This window comes from Diadema setosum, chromosome 2, assembly GCF_964275005.1.
Source record: "Diadema setosum chromosome 2, eeDiaSeto1, whole genome shotgun sequence".
Classification (NCBI taxonomy): domain Eukaryota; kingdom Metazoa; phylum Echinodermata; class Echinoidea; order Diadematoida; family Diadematidae; genus Diadema; species Diadema setosum.
In genome coordinates, this window is record NC_092686.1 from 45,753,691 (window position 1) to 45,775,297 (window position 21,607).

At 39.6% G+C, this 21,607-nt stretch overlaps 1 protein-coding gene across 1 annotated transcript in view; it reads left to right on the plus strand.

The window, feature by feature from the left end:
- Nucleotides 1-21,135, plus strand: part of LOC140245654 (host cell factor 2-like) — a 44,962-nt gene extending 23,827 nt beyond the window's left edge. The window contains exons 14-24 of the mRNA XM_072325205.1: nt 557-708; nt 2,324-2,410; nt 2,957-3,041; nt 4,682-4,792; nt 5,179-5,793; nt 6,087-6,202; nt 6,488-6,634; nt 7,492-7,680; nt 8,737-9,008; nt 14,317-14,415; nt 14,976-21,135. Coding sequence (XP_072181306.1) covers nt 557-708; nt 2,324-2,410; nt 2,957-3,041; nt 4,682-4,792; nt 5,179-5,793; nt 6,087-6,202; nt 6,488-6,634; nt 7,492-7,680; nt 8,737-9,008; nt 14,317-14,415; nt 14,976-15,030 — 1,928 coding nt within the window. The 3' untranslated portion in view covers nt 15,031-21,135. The remainder of the gene's footprint in view (nt 1-556; nt 709-2,323; nt 2,411-2,956; nt 3,042-4,681; nt 4,793-5,178; nt 5,794-6,086; nt 6,203-6,487; nt 6,635-7,491; nt 7,681-8,736; nt 9,009-14,316; nt 14,416-14,975) is intronic.
- The last annotated feature ends 472 nt before the right edge of the window (nt 21,136-21,607 follow it).

The following is a 21,607-nucleotide window of genomic DNA, read 5'->3' on the forward strand; positions in this document are numbered from 1 at the left end:
GGTATGGGATTTTAACATTGACTGTATTTGTTTCCGTGATACAGGGATATTAGGGGCAACCATGTATACACAGGAGATGAGGTAATGATATTGGTTCCCAAGTCTCTCCCTTTGTTTTTATCAGAATTTTATGACTCAAGCTTAGGATGGACCTACAAGTAGGTTAAAACAGATGATGTTATCAGTTCCAAGTGATTACTGTCAACTGTTCAGTAGTGTGTCATTTTTCACTATTGTCAATTGTCTTGTATGGAGGAAGAAAGATCATTGTATTTGGCCTCTGTAGTTGATGTAAATTAGTTCCAAGTGTACGTTTATAGTGTCAAGGATACTCGGAATGGATATCATACCATGAACTCCAGGTAACCACTCTGGCAAGTCTGTACAGCTTCAACTACTGCAGAGATGCAAAGTGGGGTTAACCTCTGGTGTGTTGCTTTACTCTTCTGCAAATTTAGTCTGTATTCTTGATTAATCGGTCAGTATCTGAGCTTACGTGCCCATTGTGACTTGATTTTGTCTGCTCATGTTTTCTCCGACCCCCGGCATTGTGTAGGAGTGACAACCAAACTGGTCACCATTCCCATTTCTGCCCTCACTGGGGCTACAGCAACATCCACCTCCCCTGCCATCACGGGAGCCTCTAGCACGGTAGCGCAAGTGATCTCAAACACGGCGGCTGTCCTCAAAACAGTCAACTCTCCCTCGGTAAGAATCACACTTGCAAAAGGCAGTTAGTTCCATCAAAGGGTTGATAAATTCACCATCTTGTATCAACTCTGAAATTTTTTAATCATAAAATGCAAAAGCACATATTGTGTCTCAAGTGGTAACATGTAATGTCAACATGCAAAAACATTTGATTGTGTATGTTGATTACTTTTATAAGCCTTGTTATAGACATTGTAAGCACCCATGTGCAAAAGAAAATGTAGTATTGTACCTTTCAAGAGTGTGTAATCATTTGATCATATGTTTAAAGTACTGTGAAAATGGACAGGGAAACTGGGAAAACTTTCGGAAAGAGCTACTTCCCTATAAACTTTGCAATTAACATCAGTCACTTGCAGTTTGGTGTTTATTTTATCGAATGAAGAGCTGCATGTATTTATGTGACGTACTGTCATGTCCAGTGTGTGAAAGTCTGTATCTTTGTGTCATGTGAACATGCAGTATAGCACTTTATTTGTAAGAATATAAGTTATATCCCAGCAGTATTTGTTTTCTTGTCAAACTTTGTTCATTGTAAAGCAAGCTGAGTGTATGAGTTGGTGTGTTGTCAAAGTTTTAAAGCTGACATCGAATTTTTACGCAAAATTCTGTAAGAGATCATGCCATTTTATGCAATATGCTTTGAGCCCTTGTGTAGTTCTGGGAAACCACTAGAAAACATGTGTCAAAACTTTGCCTCGTATTTTCAAATTATGTGCCAAAAATTTGCAAATAACATTTGTCAAAGAACAAAAACAGCATGAATCAATGTTTTGACAGTCCTGTTGCATTGCTGATATATTCTGTAATGGGAATTCAGTCATATCCACTTATAGCCCCACATTAGTTAACCCTTTATGTACCCAGGCACCTAGGTTAACTTGCAAGCTTTTTTTTTTTTTTTAATCAGCATTCAGTACCCTGGTAATCCTACCCAGTAGTTGTACCTCGTTACAAAGCCCACTCATGTGTAGCAATGTGCTTCAGTCCAAGTAGATAGGCCATGGTAACACGATAAGGATTAAAGGATTAAGGGGGGTAAGTCATCCCTTTTCATTGACAAGCAGTTTCAAGACAACTGTCCCAAGAGGCAAAGAAGGCACCTCAGTGCCAATGCCAGTTGGCAAGCAAAGCACATTAGGGGGAAAAATACTCCTTACATCATTCTGTGACTGTTCAAACTTTGCAGTACGTACAATACAGTAAAAATTTGGCATAGTACCATTTACCATCACAAGCTTTTCTTTAATCGTGTGTTTAGATATGCTGTTGCATTACCACCAGTAATATAACAGAAGTTTTAACTCAACTGACAGTACTTATGGCATGCTTAATTTAGATCCTGTTTCAATCTTAAAATTCCTTAGAGAAGTCAAGACGCAGATTATATGTACCCTGTACCATGCTGAAATGCAAACATCGAACATGCCCACTGCACTCTGTATGTGGCAAGGACCATGTAATCAATAGTCCTTTGCCCTGGCAGAGGTAATATCCACATTGACCCCATTTCCTTTGCTAATATCCGCAGTGGACCCATTTCCCTTTGCTTTGTTCAGCTTTTTACTTGTTTTTCAAACTCCTTTGATTTTTCCCCCCTGCCTGTGTGTAGAGGAACACTGTGAGCACAGCACAGACTACTTTGATTTCAACCGTTGCTACCAAGCCCACTGTATCCTCCCCATCCAAAGAAGCACAGGTAATGCATCCCCCAAGCTGCTTCCAGCATCCTACAACAGTACCTAGGGGAAACCCCCACACTGCCCAGTACTGACCGAGAGACTGACAGCTCTACATCTAGACATGTTTTCACACTGACCTCCTTATCAAGCTTTGCGCAGTTGAAACGTGCATGATGCGTCTGCAGATTCTGTTGGAAAAAGAAAAGATTTCATTTGTGTTTTTGTTTGCTGAAATGAAAAAGCTGTCCCATCAAAGGGTTGAACAATTCTTAGTCTGATGTAAGAGACATTAACACATCAAGTTCTAGAAACTCCATTTCTGTGGGATCATACTGTGTCCTTTCATATTAATTTTTGCTATTTATCTTAACATTTCAGAAGGAGGAGTAAAAGATATTCATTTGAGCCTTTTTTTTTCTGCTCATACATGATTATGTGTTGCAGTTTCTGAACTATCAAAAGGTTCTCAATTGCTTCACTCTTAAGTTATTTTTGAATTGTCAACACATTTTTATTAGAATGTGAAATGGGAATACATTTTACTTTTGATATTACCAACGCAGAAACCTGGAGATGCTGAAGCCTCACAAGCAGAGATGAAAGAAGCTCCCGCCAGTGAATCAAGCTCACAAGAGGAGGCAACATCAAGTAAGGATGAGATGCATGGCTATTAACCCTAACTAGCCCCACCCCCCTCGACGTTTTGCGCGATGTATCGCTATTGCGAAAAGCTATCGCCACGACATTTCATGACTTTTTTCTTTTGAGTCTCCCGCATCTTTTGACACCAAATTTGTGATGTCCGGGTGCACGGTTCCGAAGTTGCGCATAAATATGTATGTGCATGTCAGACCAAAATTTGCTCAAAAACGTGAATTCGTGTACAATTTCAATGCAAACTGTGTTTACAGGCAAATTTCATAAAAGCATGATTATTTTGGGGTTTTATTGAGTAAAATCAATAAATAACATATTTTCTTGTTCAGAACAATGTCGCGGACAAATTTCATCGAAAAAACAATGAAAGACATAAAGTTCAAAAAACAGAGAAATACATAAGAAATTAAAGAAACAATAAAATACTTAAGAAATTTTTCTGATTGCACAATTTTTTTCTCTTACATTTGCCAAGTACACTAAAAAGAATATTTACACAAAAATGTGCCTGTTTTGAGCTTTATTTAGTGATTTATATCAAATTGTCTAGGATTTCATGCATCATTATGAATAAATTAGCATAATTTAGCATAAATAATAACTTTAAAAAAAATTAACTTCACGGTACTTTAGATTACATCATAGGCAATGTGTGTGCCGATTTTCGTCGTGATCGCGCGGTCGACCGCCAAGATCTGGAGGGGGGGCCTGGGAGGCCCCCCCCCCCGGCCGTATAATCTACCTAAATAGCCCGGCCTAGTTAGGGTTAACCCGTTTAGGAGGAGTCTCGAGTATACTCGGGCAGGGGTCTATGGGAAATGCGTGTTGTAGCAAAATCAGTGCGTCCTCAATGGGTTAATGCTAAATGTCAGACTGGGAGAAAGGAGTGAAAGATTGTTTAAGTTCTCAAGATTAGAGTAGTGATCATGATTCAGAGGATTATTGGCAGTCTATATTATACAGATTTTGCCTTTAAAGAGGCGTTTAACAACACTAGACATCCCCATGGGAGCTATATTTTCCCCAAAATGTTGTGTTGAGGGGAAAATGTAACTTCCAAGGGACCGTCAAGTGTTACATTACAACAGTGTGACAAGTCATTACATGTTTTAGTATATGGTCTCCATGAATACACATGATTTCATTCCAGCCCTGACAGCAACCAGTCAAATCCTTGAATTGTATTACCTGACGTGATGTCACTATCATGATCCTCGCTGCTTTAGTCACATGATTGCATTATGACCAATCGCCGACCGGTATTTATGTAGACCACTTCATATAGCTATCCTGTTGATCCTGTATGACTCATGTTACTGATATTCTTTCTAAAAACATCTCAGTGATGTCTGTGATGAAAGATTGTGACTATGCATTTGGACACTGTCACTGGTTTTTTAAGAGTTTCTATTCATGAGTAATAGGCAGACATTTCTCATTTCATAGCAACCCACATTTTGAGCACATACCTGTACTTTTCATTTTTTTAAAAATCATTCTGCAGTGATTACTTATCCTGTTTCTTTGTGAGGGGTCATCAAAGAATGGTTTATTAACTGCATTTGCCACACCTTTGTAGAAGAGTTATATTAAAGAGAGTTTACCCACTTAACTACTAAAACTCTGTACAGAAGCAACACCTGCCACTACTGCAACTACCACCACACAAGAGGCTGCAAATCCTGGTACCACGGCAGAGACGGGTGATGCCACCAGTGCTGCCTCTGATTCACAACCATCAGGTGAGCTGTCAATCGTTAGGGTACTGGTGATACTTTTAAGAATTCATTATTCTTCGTGTGATGAGTGGAGACACTGTAACTCTCTTAGGTTACTTCCATTAGTTCATGGATTTTCAGTGAATGTTGTGACAATAAGAATAGCACTGCATTTCATGTATGTGCATGCAATGGATTGAGTGGGCAGTTGTGGAAATTCGAGTAGTGTGCATTGTGTCTTCTGTGTAGTCACAATGAGCAAGGTTTTACTGTGTACATCCCAGTAATGTAAAGATCCTGTCATAGGTTTCAATCTAGTTTGAACCAGGCGCATAGGGTCTTCCTATTATCTTACTATCATTCAGAGCCCTATCACCATTGACTTCAATGTCATTTGATTCCATATGCAGAGGGTGAACCGGTCAAGTCAGAAGATCCCCCTGTGGACCCTGCTCCGGCTGATGGAGAAGCCAAACCAGTCAAGGCAGAGCCGTCAGAGGTGCTGGCAGAACCTACTGCGACTGATTCTACTGCGCAAGAACCTGCTGCGGCAGAACCTACCAAGGCTGAACCAGCTACAGCTGAACTGGCCACAGCTGAACCAGGCACAGCTGAACCGGCTAAGGCTGAACCAGCCACGACTGAACCGGCCGCAACTGAACCTGCCACCGTAGAACCCGTGAAGGCAGAGCCACCAAAGGCCGAGCCCATGCAGGCAGAGCCCGTGAAGGCAGAACCGGCTGCCACTCCCATGGAGACCGACGCCTCCCCAGCTCCCGGCGCAGCAGCGCCAAGTGCCTCCCAGGCACCGGCAGATGTCACCTTGGCAACACCAGATGCCACCACAGCGACACCAGCACAGGATGATAACAGCATGAAGGAGGAAATGTTCAGTGTGGTAAAGATGGAGGGGGCACCCACTGGGGAGGAGACAAAGCCCATCTCCAACGGGACTCCAGCTGCTGCCAACGGAACCCTGGGAGAAGAGCCCATGGACACTTCAACCAAGAAGGTTGATGCTGGAGGTCAGTTAGTCATATAGCTTTGTGCTCGAATTTTTCATTGATTCAGATTCATGTTTTGTGTATAGATGCAATTCGTTCAATTTTGGTGAGACATCTATTGCCTCGCTGGCAAAGTGCTGCTATAGTACTGTGCAGTTTTATGGGGATGTCAATTTTAGGACATAAGGGCAAGATATTGTAGACTTTTAAATTGATATAAATCTCACCTAGTGAGAAAATCACTCTTGATCATGAGCTGTACACGTATATACCAAATGATGGCCTAATCTTAGTTTTTTTTTCTGCCCCACTAGATTCTGATCCAAAGACCATAGCTATGACGATTGCATCACTTGCCAATTCTGCTGGCCCCACACCAGCAACAATGGTCAAGCCAGTGACCAACGGACTGGACACACAAGCCAAAGCGGTAAGTACTGCTTGGAGAGTCTGTGCTTCCCTTTAACCCTTGTCACTTTGAGTGTAAATGTTGAAAAACGAGGTAAGAAATCCTGAAAATCTATGGTATGTCATTTTAATATCTATCCCTCTTGAAGATAGGATGAGCCTCATAAAGACATTGATATGATGATAGTATGTGAAGTATGAACTTTGCGTCCAGTTCTTTTAGAAGAATCAGTGACCAATTGAACTCATAGTTTTTGCTGGTTCGTTCTTGATTATAATTGTTTTATTCTTATGGTTTGAATGGCAGGCTGATGGCAAACCACCCGTGGGTACTGCCCTACCAGTGGCCAAGAAGGATGGAAACCAGTGGTACGACGTGGGCGTCATCAAAACCACCACTACCACAGTGGCACACTACCACTTACCCTCTGAGGCTCTCAACAGGAATGAGGATGTGAGTATAATATGGTGGTGATCTTGGATCTTGGATAAGTAGACCTCCCAAACATCTCCTGTGGAATTTTAACTGTGATGTTGTTGCTGATGATGTTGTGATGATATTCATGATGATAAGACTGCTAGGAGTATTATTTTATTGTGAGAATGATGAAGGTGGTGATGATGATGATGATGATGACGACGACGATGACAGTAATGTATCAAGGCATGCCATTATTTTTCTGAGCATCAGATATCATAGAGGAGTTAATGAAGAACATATAATTTCGAAAAATGTGAGTTGTCTCTACTGAGACAGATTCAATTATGGTAAGGCGAAACTAAAGACAAAGCATATCAGAGGAAATGAGCATCTAGGTGGAAATGAAACTGATGCTGCTGTGATTAAAATATGATATACTTTTCTACACAGTTACCAGCTGATCCCATTTTATTAAGAAATAAGCTGCAGTAACAGATATGAGGTAAGAAGGACAAATCATAAGAATGAAGCTGATGTGTGCAGAAAATGGTGTCAGCATCACTTTTAGTAAAATTCATGAAAGAGCTACAAATCTAATTTATTGGAGTATATTATTTGTTGACATATATCATGAATGATTGAGGCATACTTTAGATGGGGCAATATGTTATTTTGAGATAGCAGGACAACAAGGATATTGTGCAATACTGATGTTTCACTACCTAACCATTTGTATGAGGACTATGTGTTTGGACTGTACCTTGCTATTTCCTCTACTTTGTCTCTGGTTTGTAGAAGCACAATGCTTTCAGAGGTCTATAGATAGAGTGCATGATATCTTAATGAATATAGATTATTTTAGATGTTTCTCCGTAAACCTTCCTGTGTAGGACATTGACGTGGTCAGTATTCCAGACCACAGCTTCCTGAAGAAGCAAGAGCTGCAGCCCGGCACAGCCTACAAATTCAGGGTAGCAGGCGTCAATGCCTGTGGGCGTGGACCATGGAGTGAGATCTCTGCCTTCAAGACATGCTTGCCTGGCTTCCCAGGAGCACCATCAGCCATCAGAATCAGCAAGGTTAGTCTCCATCCAAGCAGTTTGCCTTCCTAGAAATATTTGACCAATGGATATGCACTGAGCTTCAGCATTTGCATTTTGAAGACCAACCACAACAAGATTTTTGTGCTCTTGATACCCAAGAGTGTGCAGAAATTTGCTAGTAATATGCAAGTGGTAGCATGAAGCTGAGGGAAGTGTCAAGCATTGAGCTTAATGACTTTGATCCTGAGTAGTAATCTTTCTTCACCAATGGAAATAACCTGTAGTTGTGAACACATTGCATATGACAACAAGGCTGATGTATTTTGTCAAAGTCTGCAAATGTGACACTAAAACAGAACCAGGTCAATCTTGATGCCAACATTTAACCTTAAAGGACAAGTTCACCTTCATTAACATAATGATTGAGGGAATGCAGCAATATTAGCAGAACACATCAGTGAAAGTTTGAGGAAAATTGGACAATCGATGCGAAAGTTATGAATTTCTAAAACTTTTGTGTTGGAACCGCTGAATGAGGAGACTACTAAGGCTCGTGATGTCATATGAGTACAACAGTATAAAGAAAATGTAAAGAAAATTCAACATATTTTCACTTTTTTCGCATAATAAAAGAGCACTTTACTTGCCTCTTTCTAAAGGCAATGGGAATAATATTACCCATAACATATGTCAGTAACGAGTCAAGGGAATGTGTACTTTTTTCAAAAGATGAAATTTAGTGAAATTCTCTCTATATATCCCTTATATTGTTGTACGCATGTGACATCATACACTGCAGTAGTCTTCTCATCCAGCGGTGACTGCACAAAAACTTCAAAAATTTATAACTTTTTAACGGATTGTCCGATTTTCCTCAAACTTTCAATGATGTGTTCTACTAATATTGCTACATTCTCTCAATCCTTATGTTAATGAAGGTGAACTTGTCCTTTAAACAGGCCAGGCTTTTTTGGCCGAGATCTGATCCGGCCTGATTAGGGTTAAAGTGTGGTTGAAAATATGTTTGTTTACTGATTGATATGGTATGTTCAATGCTATGATATGGCAAAAATGTTACGTGTGTCTGCACAGAGTCCAGATGGAGCTCATTTATCGTGGGAGCCGCCAGCAAACACCAATGGTGAGATTCAGGAGTATTCGGTCTACCTGGCGGTGCGTAGCGCCCTCGGTGGTGCATCAGGGGATGCCAAGCCTGCCACACCCGCTCAGCTGGCCTTTGTGAGGGTGTACTGTGGACCCAACCCTTCGTGTGTGGTCAGCTCCACCAACTTGGCCGCTGCCCACATTGACTACACCAGCAAACCAGCCATCATTTTCCGCATTGCAGCGCGCAATGTTAAAGGGTGAGACTCACACGCAAATGCAAAAACTATTTAAAGAGAAGTTTGTCTTAACTTTGTTCATGTAGATTTATATGCAGTCAGAATAAATCCTTGTAAGATAATGCATTCACTGGACTAGCCATAAGTTCAATAAAGTTTACATGGGACTTCAGCCTGTTTTGCATTTCATTTTAAAAACATCATTTTAGGTTCATTTTATGACAGGTTCGAGTCCCGCTGGTTTCTTTTTTCCGACATGTTTGTTAATTTACAGATCAGCAGTTGCGATCTTAACAAATTTAATTTGTAGAGGGAGACAAAGTGAAGAAACTTGCATCTGAACCTTCACCCCTCTGAATAATGTCTTTCTTTCATTTAACATCATTTTAGTTAAATATATGTGTTCCTTGATACTTTAAGATGAGGGTAAAATAGATGGGAAACTTTACATCATTATTCCGATGGTTTCTCAAATTTGCACTTTCTGAAATGTTTGGCAAGAAAGGGGGTTAAGACTGATACTTCATACTTTGACTCTTAATACCGTGCATGGTCACTATTAGTGTTCCAACTCTTATTGGAGTCTCCAGATTATGTTGAAAGATTCAACCTCAAGGAGAATTGCTGTCCAATCCAGTCATTGAGGTTGAAAGTAAGAAAACAAAGAAATGAGATGTATAGAATTTTATGTTGATGATGGGGATATTACGGAAAGACACAACCCTGTAGCTTAAAAGAAAAAATGAAATAAAAATGCCTCTAAGATGGCACAGAATGACTTACCACGAAGTGAAAATTTTTATGCCTCCGCCAACGAAGTGGCCGGAGGCATTATGTTTTCGGGTCGTCAGTCCGTCCGTACGTCCATCCGTACGTCCGTCCCGTTTTGTTTTTGTCGATATCTCAAGAACCGTGGGGTGGTTTTGCATCAGACTTGGTATGAGGGTATATCCTGGGAGGATGATACTTTGTTTGGATTTTAGGGTCACGGGGTCAAAGGTCAAAGGTCACAGGTTATTTTGTGAAAAAAAGGTTGAAATTTCATGTTTTTCTCCATATCGCAAATGGTTCAAGGTATCTTCATGGAACTTAGTATATATGCATGTACCGATGGGCAGTGATTATCTAGGGAAGTTGGGGGTCATGGGTCAAAGGTCAAGGTCAACTCCTCAAAATATCACTACTTTCCTTATATTTATGCAATGCCTGAAGGACTTTAAACTTGATGTATGCATGTATAATCCAATATATATTTCTGTGGGAAGTTTCTTGCCGAAAGGTCAAAGGTCAAAAGGTCAAAGGTCAAGTGAAAGTGCTAAATTGCACTTCTTCCTCCATATCTCAAAAGTAACTCAAGGTATTATCATGAAACTTACATATTTATGCATGTTCTACCTAACAGTGATTCTCTTTGGAACTGTGAGGTCAAAGGTCAAAGGCCAGGTTTAGATAAAACTGTTTTACCATTTGATACTGAAATTATACTTTTTCTCAATACCTTGAAAATTACTCAATGCATAAACTTATAAAAGGGTCAAAAGTCAAGTAAAAATCATCAGTTCCCCCAAATACCTGCACTCTGACGTTTTAATCATTCATCCAATTGAACCTAGTTCTAGGAAAGTGAACATTCAGCACATTTGTGGCAAACCTGTCATTTTAATATTTTGCCAATTGTGTGAAACTGTCATCACACATTGTCAAGACATTGTACTATAGACCTATTAGGAGAACCATGCATTATGGCGGAGGCATACACCAGTCGCCGTAGCGACATTTTTTTTTTTTACATTTGTTGAAGACAAATTTTATTCTATTCTTTATAGCATATTTTGGAGGAAGGGGAAATAAACTTGTGACAGTGATTGATGTTCACAAACTTAGTGTAAAAATAATTATCTTTCAAAGAAAACTGGGCCCACATTTTTTTACCATTTTTGTTCACCAGTCTGGCATAAAATTAAATGTACCAATGGTATCAAAGAGATGCTAATAATCCTTGGAATTCTTTGAACTCCAATCTTTACTGGTAAGTCAGGATTAGAAGTCAACTTCTTGTGGTAATCAAGCAAGGGCTAGATAAAAAACCCAACATTAGGAGTTACATGTATTATTGTATCCCCCGAACAGAGTTCGGAGGATACTATGGATTTGGCCTTGTTGCGCCGCCGCGTCCGCGTCCACCACAGAGATTTTCTTGTGAGCACTCCGCTGGCTGCAGTTCTTCTTAGATCATCTTCAAATTTGGCAGGAAGGTGTATTATGGTAAAATGAAGACGCCTATTGTTTTTGGTGATGGAGCCCTCGCTTGTTCTGTCTTTATACATGAAAAGGTAAATTTAACAGGGTCTGCTTGTGTGTGCGACGCTGGCCTTGTTTCTTGACCGATTCTTTTCAAATTTGGTATGTAAATGTATCATAGTCAAATCTATACACCTATACCTATTGATAATGTAAAAATTGACAAAAACAATAACTACTTGAAATTGACTAATTGATCACCCAATTCTTTCAATCAAGTGATCACGTTATCGATACTTTTTTCCAAATACGTCTTGAATGATAGTGATATGTAGTGTGCCGTGATTAAATACTAAATCGGTGGACGTGGAATCTTGATATTATTTGTAAAAACGTACGTGTATAGCTAGAACCCCCACACATCAATACTGGTGCTTATGGAACAGAATTTAAATGTGCAGTGCACAAGTGCCAATGGCTATGATCTGATTTATCGAAGTATGTATACTTTCATCGGCTGTCACAAGTGAATTATGGCTGTTTATGTGTATTCTAGCTGTACACAAATTTGATTTTCAGGGTATTGGTACACTTTAACATAAATGCACAGGAAGGATAGTACACTGTTAGCACAATTCCCGCCATGGTGTCAATCTTATGGTAGTGCTCTGATCCAGCACTGTACAATTCAGCACATCTATATGGTGGTCTTGGTTTCACTTTATTCAGACTTCGGGATTTGTGATGATGCATGCAAAGGAAACAAGCCAAATAGCTCTAACACACACACACACACACACACACACACACACACAAATCCAACTCAATAAATTGTTGATGGTTTTGCAAGCTCTGTTTGATAGCCAACTGTATGTTTTCCATCTGAAGAGGGCTGCATACCTCTACAGAGTTCATAATAACAAGCATTGATTCATTGAACTGTACATGTCTTTCAAGTATTGTTCAATGGTGTGATCTTTCTCCATTGGCTGGTTCAATCAAGTAGCATACTGTACACATGAATGTATGCCATTCATACATGCATAAAATTTGTTATATATGAATGACTGCAGATCAGACACCGTAACAGAATGCCTGATCACATTTATATATTCAGATATATATTCATATATTCATATATTCATGTAATCATATATTCATGTATTTATATATTCATATATGGACCTGTTGATCATTTGTGATTATTTGTAATTATTCGTAATTATACAGTTACAGACAAGCCTGATTTCCCATAGACCATGTACAAAGTACAGCCGGGCCAAAGGCGGGGCCTAAGGCCGGACCCAAGGCCACGGGCCTTAGCCCGGAACCAGGGGCCCAGAGCCCAAGTGGGCCCAGGCCCAGGGGCCCATAGCCCAAGTGGGCCCAGGCCCAGTGGCCCAGGGGCCCAAGGCCGGGCCGAGGCCAGGAGCCTAAGTGCGGGCCCAAGGCAGGGGGCCCAGGAGGCTGGGGGTACAGGATGCCAGGGGCCACCAGACTGAGACCGCAAAGAGTACCAGTCTTGACTTGCTGTGATAATGATGTGACAGGGCTGTGCATACACATATGTAAATACACTGTACAGGGCTGTGCATACACATATGTAAATACACTGTACAGGGCTGTGCATACACATGTGTAAATACACTAGCTGTACACTAACTACACGTATACACAGCCCAGTCGCTGTATAAATTGCGACAGGGCTGTACCTGAGCAGCCCACAATACAGAGCAAACACAAAGCGAATTTTACGATTGCATTTAGTTTTGATACTTGAAATCATTTTTTGTCACCTCAAACTCATAAAAAGACAATCTTTATTAATGAGACTTCATACCGTACCTATTTTCCTGGGGTTATTTGTGGGAATTCTGCGATCTGGGTACTATTCGCAAATTTATCAACCTGTAAACATATCAACTCTGATCATGTAACATGCATGTGTACATTTCTGTGTTCACTGCTGTGCTCCATGAACATGAATTCAACAACTACCACGAACATGAATATAACAACTACCATGTGATAATGATCTTGCCAGTGGAAATATCCTGTAATAACAGCTACCAGGACAAAACTCACATACACTCTGATTCTGTATAGCAATCACTTTCAAAGCAATGTATGATACATTTCTGCCAGCTAAAAATTCTTAAATGTTGGTTCACCCATGTGAACGGGTACAGAAACTGAAGCCTAGGTGGTGGGTTAAGCAGAATCGCTGCTGCCCTTACAGTCCCACTCATATGTTTCATGTCAGTCTAATGCTAGTTTGTGGCAATAAGAGAGTGTGCCAAGCAGTTTGCCAAGCAGGGATTCAGCTGGATGTCGAAAGTGATTAGCCATTCTGACAATACCATTTAACAATTCCATACCACCTAAAACCCCAACCCTATCAAATTCTTTAGAATTTCTGCTTTCAAAACAATAATAGGATAATCTGCAGACATAGTAGATTGTGTAATTCTTCTGTCACAAATCTGGTGTTACTGTGTTATTACCTCCACCAAGGGAGGAGGTTATGTTTTTGTTACCGTTTGTTCATTTGTTTGTTTGTTCGCCATGTGCAAAATAACTCAAAAAGTAGTAAACGGATTGGGATGAAACTTGCAGGAAAGGTTGAGAATGACACAAGTAACAAACGATTAACTTTTGGTAGTGATCCGAGAATTTTGGGGGAATTAATGAAGGATTTTTGATATTTTGGCAGGAAGGGTCAATGAACTTGGAGTTCAGGTTGCGCGTATTTGAGGTTTGCATGCGCGCACAAAAGTGCGTGCCAAAGTGCGTGCTCTAATTTCTGCTAGGGCGAAGCGGGCCGTGCATCTGAGGGTTTATGACGTAACAAAGGCGTCTATATTTGGAAATCGGGCAACTTTCAGCACACAATCCTATAAGTACGTATGGATGAAAATCACTGATATCTCTAGGAAGAACAAGATCAGTTGCGGAAATGAGCTGTATGCTTGGCAGAGGTCTGCGCTCTCAGAGTGCTTCTCTAGTTAATTCCTAACATTTTGCCTCCCACTCCCATCTCTCTACCTCTCTTTCTCTTTTTCTCTCTGTTTCTCTGTGTCTCTTACAGATATGGACCTGCCACCCAAGTAAGATGGCTCCAAGACAACCAGACTACTGCTGCTAAGCCTACCACTGCAGCCAAAAGACCGGCATCAGCTGTGGAAAGGTATGATGTCAGGCTTGTCCCTGCTCACTTGTCAGATTGTGTTTGACAGTCTATGAAATAAAGTTTTGATTATTTGTTTGTTTATTTGTTTTTTAAGTGTCCATGTTCTATCTCTTATCTGCTTGCAAAAATATTAGTGGCACACATTAGTGAAATTTGAGGAATATTGGGAAATCTATTTAAATTATGAATTTTTAAAGTTTTGTTATAACTTTATGAGCTCACATTGCTGGGCAAGAAGACTGCAATTCACAATGTCACGGTAGGGCAACAATATAAAAGAAATGAACAGAATTCCACAATATTGATTTTTTTTTTATGAAAGATGCACATTCCTTTGACTTGTTACTGACCTGTTAAGCCTAATATTAATCCCTCTCGCAAGTTTTTGTGGAGATAGTATACGGACTGTGAAAGGATAAAAAGTGAAATAAGGAAAGGTGTCAACAAGATTAAACTCTGAAGTAACATTTGGAGGCATTTTAAGGCTTTTCAATCCTTTTTTGTGTCTTTCCCAAATTCAACAAATGTGTGTGTGTTTGATTGTCTCTTCTCTGCAGTCCACCTGGGAAGAAGGTCAAAGGTGAAACGGAAGCCGAGTCCAAGACTGCTTGAGACCAGGCTCTAAACTTGTGAGGATGTTCTCAAACCAGTCACAGCATCCCAGAAATCTTTCAACAAGGAGGCATTATTAATATTCATGACCCATAGTAACTCAGACAGTTCCCACCCCAAGAATAGTTTAAGAAGGTAAAACGTGGTTCGCTTGAAAGGAACAGGAAAAGGAGAGCGATCCTTTCTGGTGTAACGTGATATCTCCAAACATCTCAGAGGTTTCTTGTAAATTGAGCACTCCATGTGTATCCTGTACAGTGCTTTTTGTTTCTTTATATTCACTGCAGCATCAGAGGCAGAGTTAAAGAGCAGTCAACATATAGGGGCAATTTCCTTGCAAATAATTTCACAACTGAACTGGATGGAAAGGTCACACAGCAATCAGAATCGGTCTCCGTGTGTCTGTTCAGATTTGGAAAGTGTATATAAGGTCCCAAACAAGGCAACAACAAAAAAATTCGTCAGCAGGCTGACAAGTTTGCTCGCTGAGCAGAATATGTCTGCATGGACTGTACCAATTAACAGTCACAGTCCATCACTTCTTTCCATTCATTTCTTGTGTACACAAGTCACTTTGCCTCGGGCAAAAGACATGGAAGGTTGTCCGTTTTGTACAGTACCGTAACTCTCGGAGATGGAGTTTGCGACGTCTTCAGCTGATTGCATATCAGACGTTTTGCTACATCGACCGTTTCTAGGCTGTCTTTACAATCATTGCCCACGTACACATGGGTGTGTTATGGGTATCAACAGTTAGGAGCAAAGTCTGGTGTTTCATGTGAGTACACCAACTGTGTCGAACAGCTGAAATCACATTCCAGTGTTTCAAATCAGGATCTTCACTCCTCTTGAATTACTGATTCTCATATGGTATTTTATCTTCCGGCTTTGATAGATTATCCACGCAATTTGAAAGTTACGTATGCCACCATGAGCTGTAGGAACAGAAAAGAAAGAAAGAAGAACAAGAATAGGGTGTCAGTGATAGAGTACAGGCAGAAGCCTTTTTCATTTGTTCCTTAACAATGAACATTTTACCCTGTGTCGTTGTTGCATTTCAGGTAGCGAATCAAAAGAAAGTTCTGTTTTTAGCACGTGTGTATGCAGCAAATCAATGTTTTGGAACTTTGTCATATATGGCTGACCAACTGGACTGTACATGGTGACAGGGGTCTGATAATATCCAAGGGACTGAAATCCCCACCATCGCTACGTACCAATTTGGTTTGTTGAATTTCTGCTGTGCTCAAGAAATCAAGAAGAGTTTGATAGCAGTTGGTCAGTGATTGTTATTGTCTCTTTTTCGGTTACCATTTGTACTTGACTTCAGAGTTAAATGCTTGACCTTATTGCATTAGGTTCAGTGCCCTCTGTTGCTGACTTCTTGTGGGGGCGTGGCTGAGGATTCTGCCGTAATACCCCAATGTGATTGGATGGAAGGGGAAAGGAGGGCGGGGCAACACCTTGTCTGTGTTGAATAGTGCCCTGCCCATATTTAGTCCCTGACCTATTCTAATGATGGGGCCAAGTACATCCACGTATTTTGGAGACATGGATATAAAGTCCATGGTGAAGGCCTTTACCATGTATATCTGTACTGCACGCAGTTTACATATTATCGATCATATCATTTGACTCTCTTTTTTTTCTTTTTTCTTTTTTACTTTTTTTTGCTTCCTTTTCTTCTTCTTTTAAAGACATCTCGAGCTGACATTGTACTTTCTTGAGTATTGTTGGATGTTTATTTCTATCCACCAGAAGAAGTTTATGTTCACTCTTGTTGGCTTTGTGAAACACTGGTGCATTTTTTGTGTTTATTTTGTACATTTACATGAGGCATTACCAGCATCAACATATTTATTTTGTACAAAGAGTGTTGTGTACACAAGAAAAGTAGATGAAATATACAAGTAGTATTTTTTTTTTTTAATTGTACAAGAGAGAACAAGTGGGGTGACTGTACAAAGAAATATGTGATTATTGTGTAGAGAAAACCAAAACAAACGTTGAGGCAAACCATGTAATTATGTAATATAAAGATCAGTTTATGTGCATGATTTCATTGTTTTTAGATATATTCTGGAGTGGGGAGGGCTGTTGAAATTTAAAAATGATTGTGAGCAAAGTAGTCTGCCAGATAAGGTACACGTCCATGATCGTTTTGTTGGTCAGTCACTTTATTGCAGGCACTACGCTTGGCCTGCTCTATAGTAGTGTGACCCGTATCTCTTGATCTGGCTTTATAGATGTCTGTCTGTCATGACAAGGTTTACATGCTGCCGGGGGGAACTGTCTTAGATTTCAAATCAATCATTAGATTTCCCCATCCTTGTTGGGTTGTACAAATCTCATTCCTGGGTGTCTGCAATTTGTTGTGTCATCTTCTCTGGTGTTGGATGTACTAGATGCATTTCGTGAAATAGAAATGTGCACTCTTTGGGCTGTTTTGGTGCAAGTAATCTCTCCCATTTTTGTATGCATCTTATGTATCTAGAGAGTTTGCCAAAAGTAAACTTCCTGGTCGTTACTTTTATGTGTATCATGGAAAGTGGAACCAACTATTCTCAATCTCCGTACAAAGTAGTCGGGTCGGCTGGCATACCATGCATCTAGACTTACATTGCAGCCAGCGTTTGTAGCTGACAAGAACACCTTTCTGCTCAACCGACATTGTCAATGGACTTGATCACTAGCACAACAGATGCATGTGTTGTTTTGCATGTATCAGCAGTGTATTGGTTCTTCCTACTGATTGTGTAATACCCAGAGATATGAGGTTGTGCCAGTAGTAATGTTTACATCCACTAACAATAAGAGTTGATGGGTGCTGAAGGCGACTTCCAAGGCGATTCTGACATGAAGGTTGTTGGTTTGGGGTTGTTGTTTTTTCTTGTGCTTGCCAGCAAGCAAATGATATTCAATGACAGGACGATCTCAATGAGAATTGTTATGGATACAATAAATCTGCCATCATTATTTTGAATTCTTTTCTTTTCTTTTCTTTTTTGAGGATATAATACATGAGTTTATGTTTGTCTGTTTTTACTGAAATTATCTGACAAGATGTTGACTTACACCTGTGATTGTTTATAAAGATTAATCAATTAATGGAAAAATCAACTGGATTTTTTGTTTATGTGACCTCCATCAGTCAAGTTAGTGTATTATATGAATATCAAAGTCATTCCAAAACTTGGGGGCACGGTCAGATTTTGACAATAATGACAAAGTTATTGAAAGACCTCGGTCATCTTCCAAATGGACGTAAAATTGAATTGTGAGAGATATTGGGACAAAAGAACATCGACTTGGGTGCAGCAGTTATCAATACAGTATTGGCAGTTGTAAGGGCAAAAGCAAACTGCATTGAAAGTTTGTGTATCATACTGTGTACATATCATTTTACGTTCACAATTTATCTTGAAATGTAGTATTGTGTTATCTTTTGTGATATATCTGCATGCAATGTAAGCTGATCTGCTTCATGTACAATGCTATGATGAAAGGGCCCTTTGTTTGAAAAGGTTTTCCTTTCCGTGCATTTTGGCTGATTTCATGTAGATGCTTTGGAACTTGTAGCTGTCTATTTCTCTGCCGGCTAGATTTCTTGTAAAATAAAAAATGTCATAAATTCATCATTTGTAATAAAAACTTTATGTGCTGTATATGAGGGCTTTACCTTTTCCTTTTACTTTGGGAATTATGCAGAATTTCAAATGTTGCTTTTGAATCATATAAAAACATACGCAATCAGACATCTGAATATGTCACTTTATTTCTTTTGAAAAAGGGAATGAAATGTGTTGTTTTTAAATGAGACTAGAATATATATTACAAGGATAGAAATTCATAGAGCTGTGTAAATATGCAAATAGATTTGATGAATGGCCTTAGATTTGAAGTGACTGAAAAAAAAGAGAATTCAAATCACAGATAAATTGTTACCATGCATAAAAAAGATGATTTTTTTTTTTCACACTATATATTTATGACACCCCTCCAAAATCAACTATGATGTTGCTGTAGCAGCCCACAGATTTCTTTTCCTCAAGAAATCCTAGAGTTAGACTTTTCTTCTCCTTTAACTGTTTGACCTGTCAAGATCTCTTCTTCTTCTTGTGCATTTTTGACAGTTTCACATTCGTAAGATCTTTCTCACTTTTTTTCCAGGCAGTTTGAGGCCCAAATATTACGGTTGGATATTTATGTGAGTAAGGTAATGAGAGTACAATGTACCCAAAATAAGTGCCAATGAAATGAATTCATATTTATGTGCAACGCTGAAGAACATAACGGAAAGATGAATGAACAAACTTGTTTTGAAAAATGCTAGGTTAGTCACCCGTTTTATGGTTGATTTGGGTAAGCCCCCCCCCCCCCCCAACATTCCAAACATCACAATTTATACTTGGATTGCCAAATTAGTGCACTGATGGGTAAATTTCTTTGTCTGTTGTGTGGTTTGCTTTCAAATTTTGAGTGTCGCAGACACCAACCTTGTCAGCACATGGTCACTGGTGTTGGTCACGGATGATTCATCCATAAACTTTTATCCATGGAAGAGAGCATGATTCACAAAGTTCATTGTCATTTCTTCATCCTTTACTGTAATGTTACATTGCAGTCACTCGTCAAAATGTGTGTCAATACATTGCATTTTGAATTAGACCATTACGTCTGCAGGTTTCTGGTACAGACCGTCATTCAAAAAGGTGTATACGTCGAGTATGCTGCTTTTGGGAGAAAGTTCGCACGGTTTGAGTAGCCAGAAATTTATGAGGAGTCCTGCCTTCGATGCCGTATGTCTCTTCCTTGGACCTTTCTGTGCACTTATTTCATTCTTACCAAAACTGCTGATCTCCCTGCTTTGCTGCATTCAGACGCGTGCGAAAGACACAGAAATATTGGAAGCTTGTGCAAGCACGGGGAAGGTGATTAAATATACCAGCACATGTGTGCTCAGATCAGTAGAAGAGGTCTTGCTGGTGTAGGGAATGTGTCAGATTAAAACAGAGGTCATGCACAAACACAGGATTTTAATGGAAGGAAAGAGACAAGTTGTTCGGGAATATGAATTTCATTTAAGAGATTGTGTGTATCTTTTTGGAACGAAGCTTTTCTTCTGATGTTCTCATAACCAAATGTACTCCTTTTCTGGCTGGTATATACATACGTATTTCTCCCCATTTCTGGAGGTGGAGGCACGTTTCTTCATACTTGGAAATGAGATCTAGGTGCAGACAAACAACTGCTGGAGGAAATGTGATGTATACCTCAGCTTTTTAGCAGTGCTTCCAAGTAGTCCATTGGAGAATTGCGCTAGACACCAGAACTTCTCTCTTTTATGTGCGAGCTGCATCCTGAAATACCATACAGTAGGAGGGAGGGAATTTATGGCATTTCATTCCTCTTGCAAAAGGGGAAATGAATTTATTGAAGGCTTGGTAGTATCCAGTATAATCATTTTGACAGTTTACCGTTGTGTTTTTAAGAGTCATGAGAAACGTTTCTTTTAGCTGTTTGTGGAGAAAATGAGAACTTAATTTCTTCAGTGGATGAAATTTAGCATGTTTAGAAACATGAGACACAGTGGCCAGAATTTGCAGAGTTAGTTTTAATTTAGTCCATGGATTATTTACGCAAATTTCAATTGCGTAAGCGTGCATGACACAGCACTTACTGCGACCGACAACTGAAATGAAAACTCCCTGACATACGCATGTGATAGGTACACCTATTTTGTGCTCGTGTTAGTCCATTAATGGACTAAATGTATACCATGGATTTGATTTAAACTCCCTTTTTGAATTTGGGCCAAGGAAACAAGACTTGGAAAATAATAGTTTAAAATATGAAATGAAATAAGTGACTGGTTTCCTGTACAGATTGTGAGAGTAGAGTTTACTGTCCCACAAATGTGTTCTTTCTTGAGTTTTGTTGAACGTTGTAAAGCTGCATTTTTGTGTGTGTACAAAAGAAATGTCTGTAATGCAGTTTGTTGTAAATACCATCTAACACTTTTATTTTGTGTGCATGTATGTCACGTAGTGCCCCTATTTGTGTATTTCTTAGAATGATGAATAAAAAAAAAACTTGTATATTTCCACGGAAGTTTGCATACAATTGATTCTTTAATGTTGGGATATGTTGTCTGTGTTCCAGAGTGATGATGTGAGATGTCGGTTGCATTTACTGTCTGAAGAAGAACACAAAACAAATCAAAATAGCCAAAAAGAGAACAAACACACTTTGGTTTCAACCTGATCATTTTGGTGCCACAAAACTTCAGAATTCAGGATTGTCTGAAGGTGTAGTCAATGCAACCAGGGAGGTGAGAGGAAACCTCCCTGATGCAACCTACGGTAGACAGCCATTTTGCAGAGCCCATACTCTAGCATGTTTATGTTGCTGTGACTTAAGGGTTTCATAAATTTCCTTGCATCAAAGAAGTCAAAACCATTCGTCCAAGCAATTTTCCATTCCATGTAATATTACTTCATGTACATGTATATCTTATTGTTTAAGCAAGTGATTGATTCATGGGGCAGCCAACTTTATGAAGCCTGTTCAGTAATTC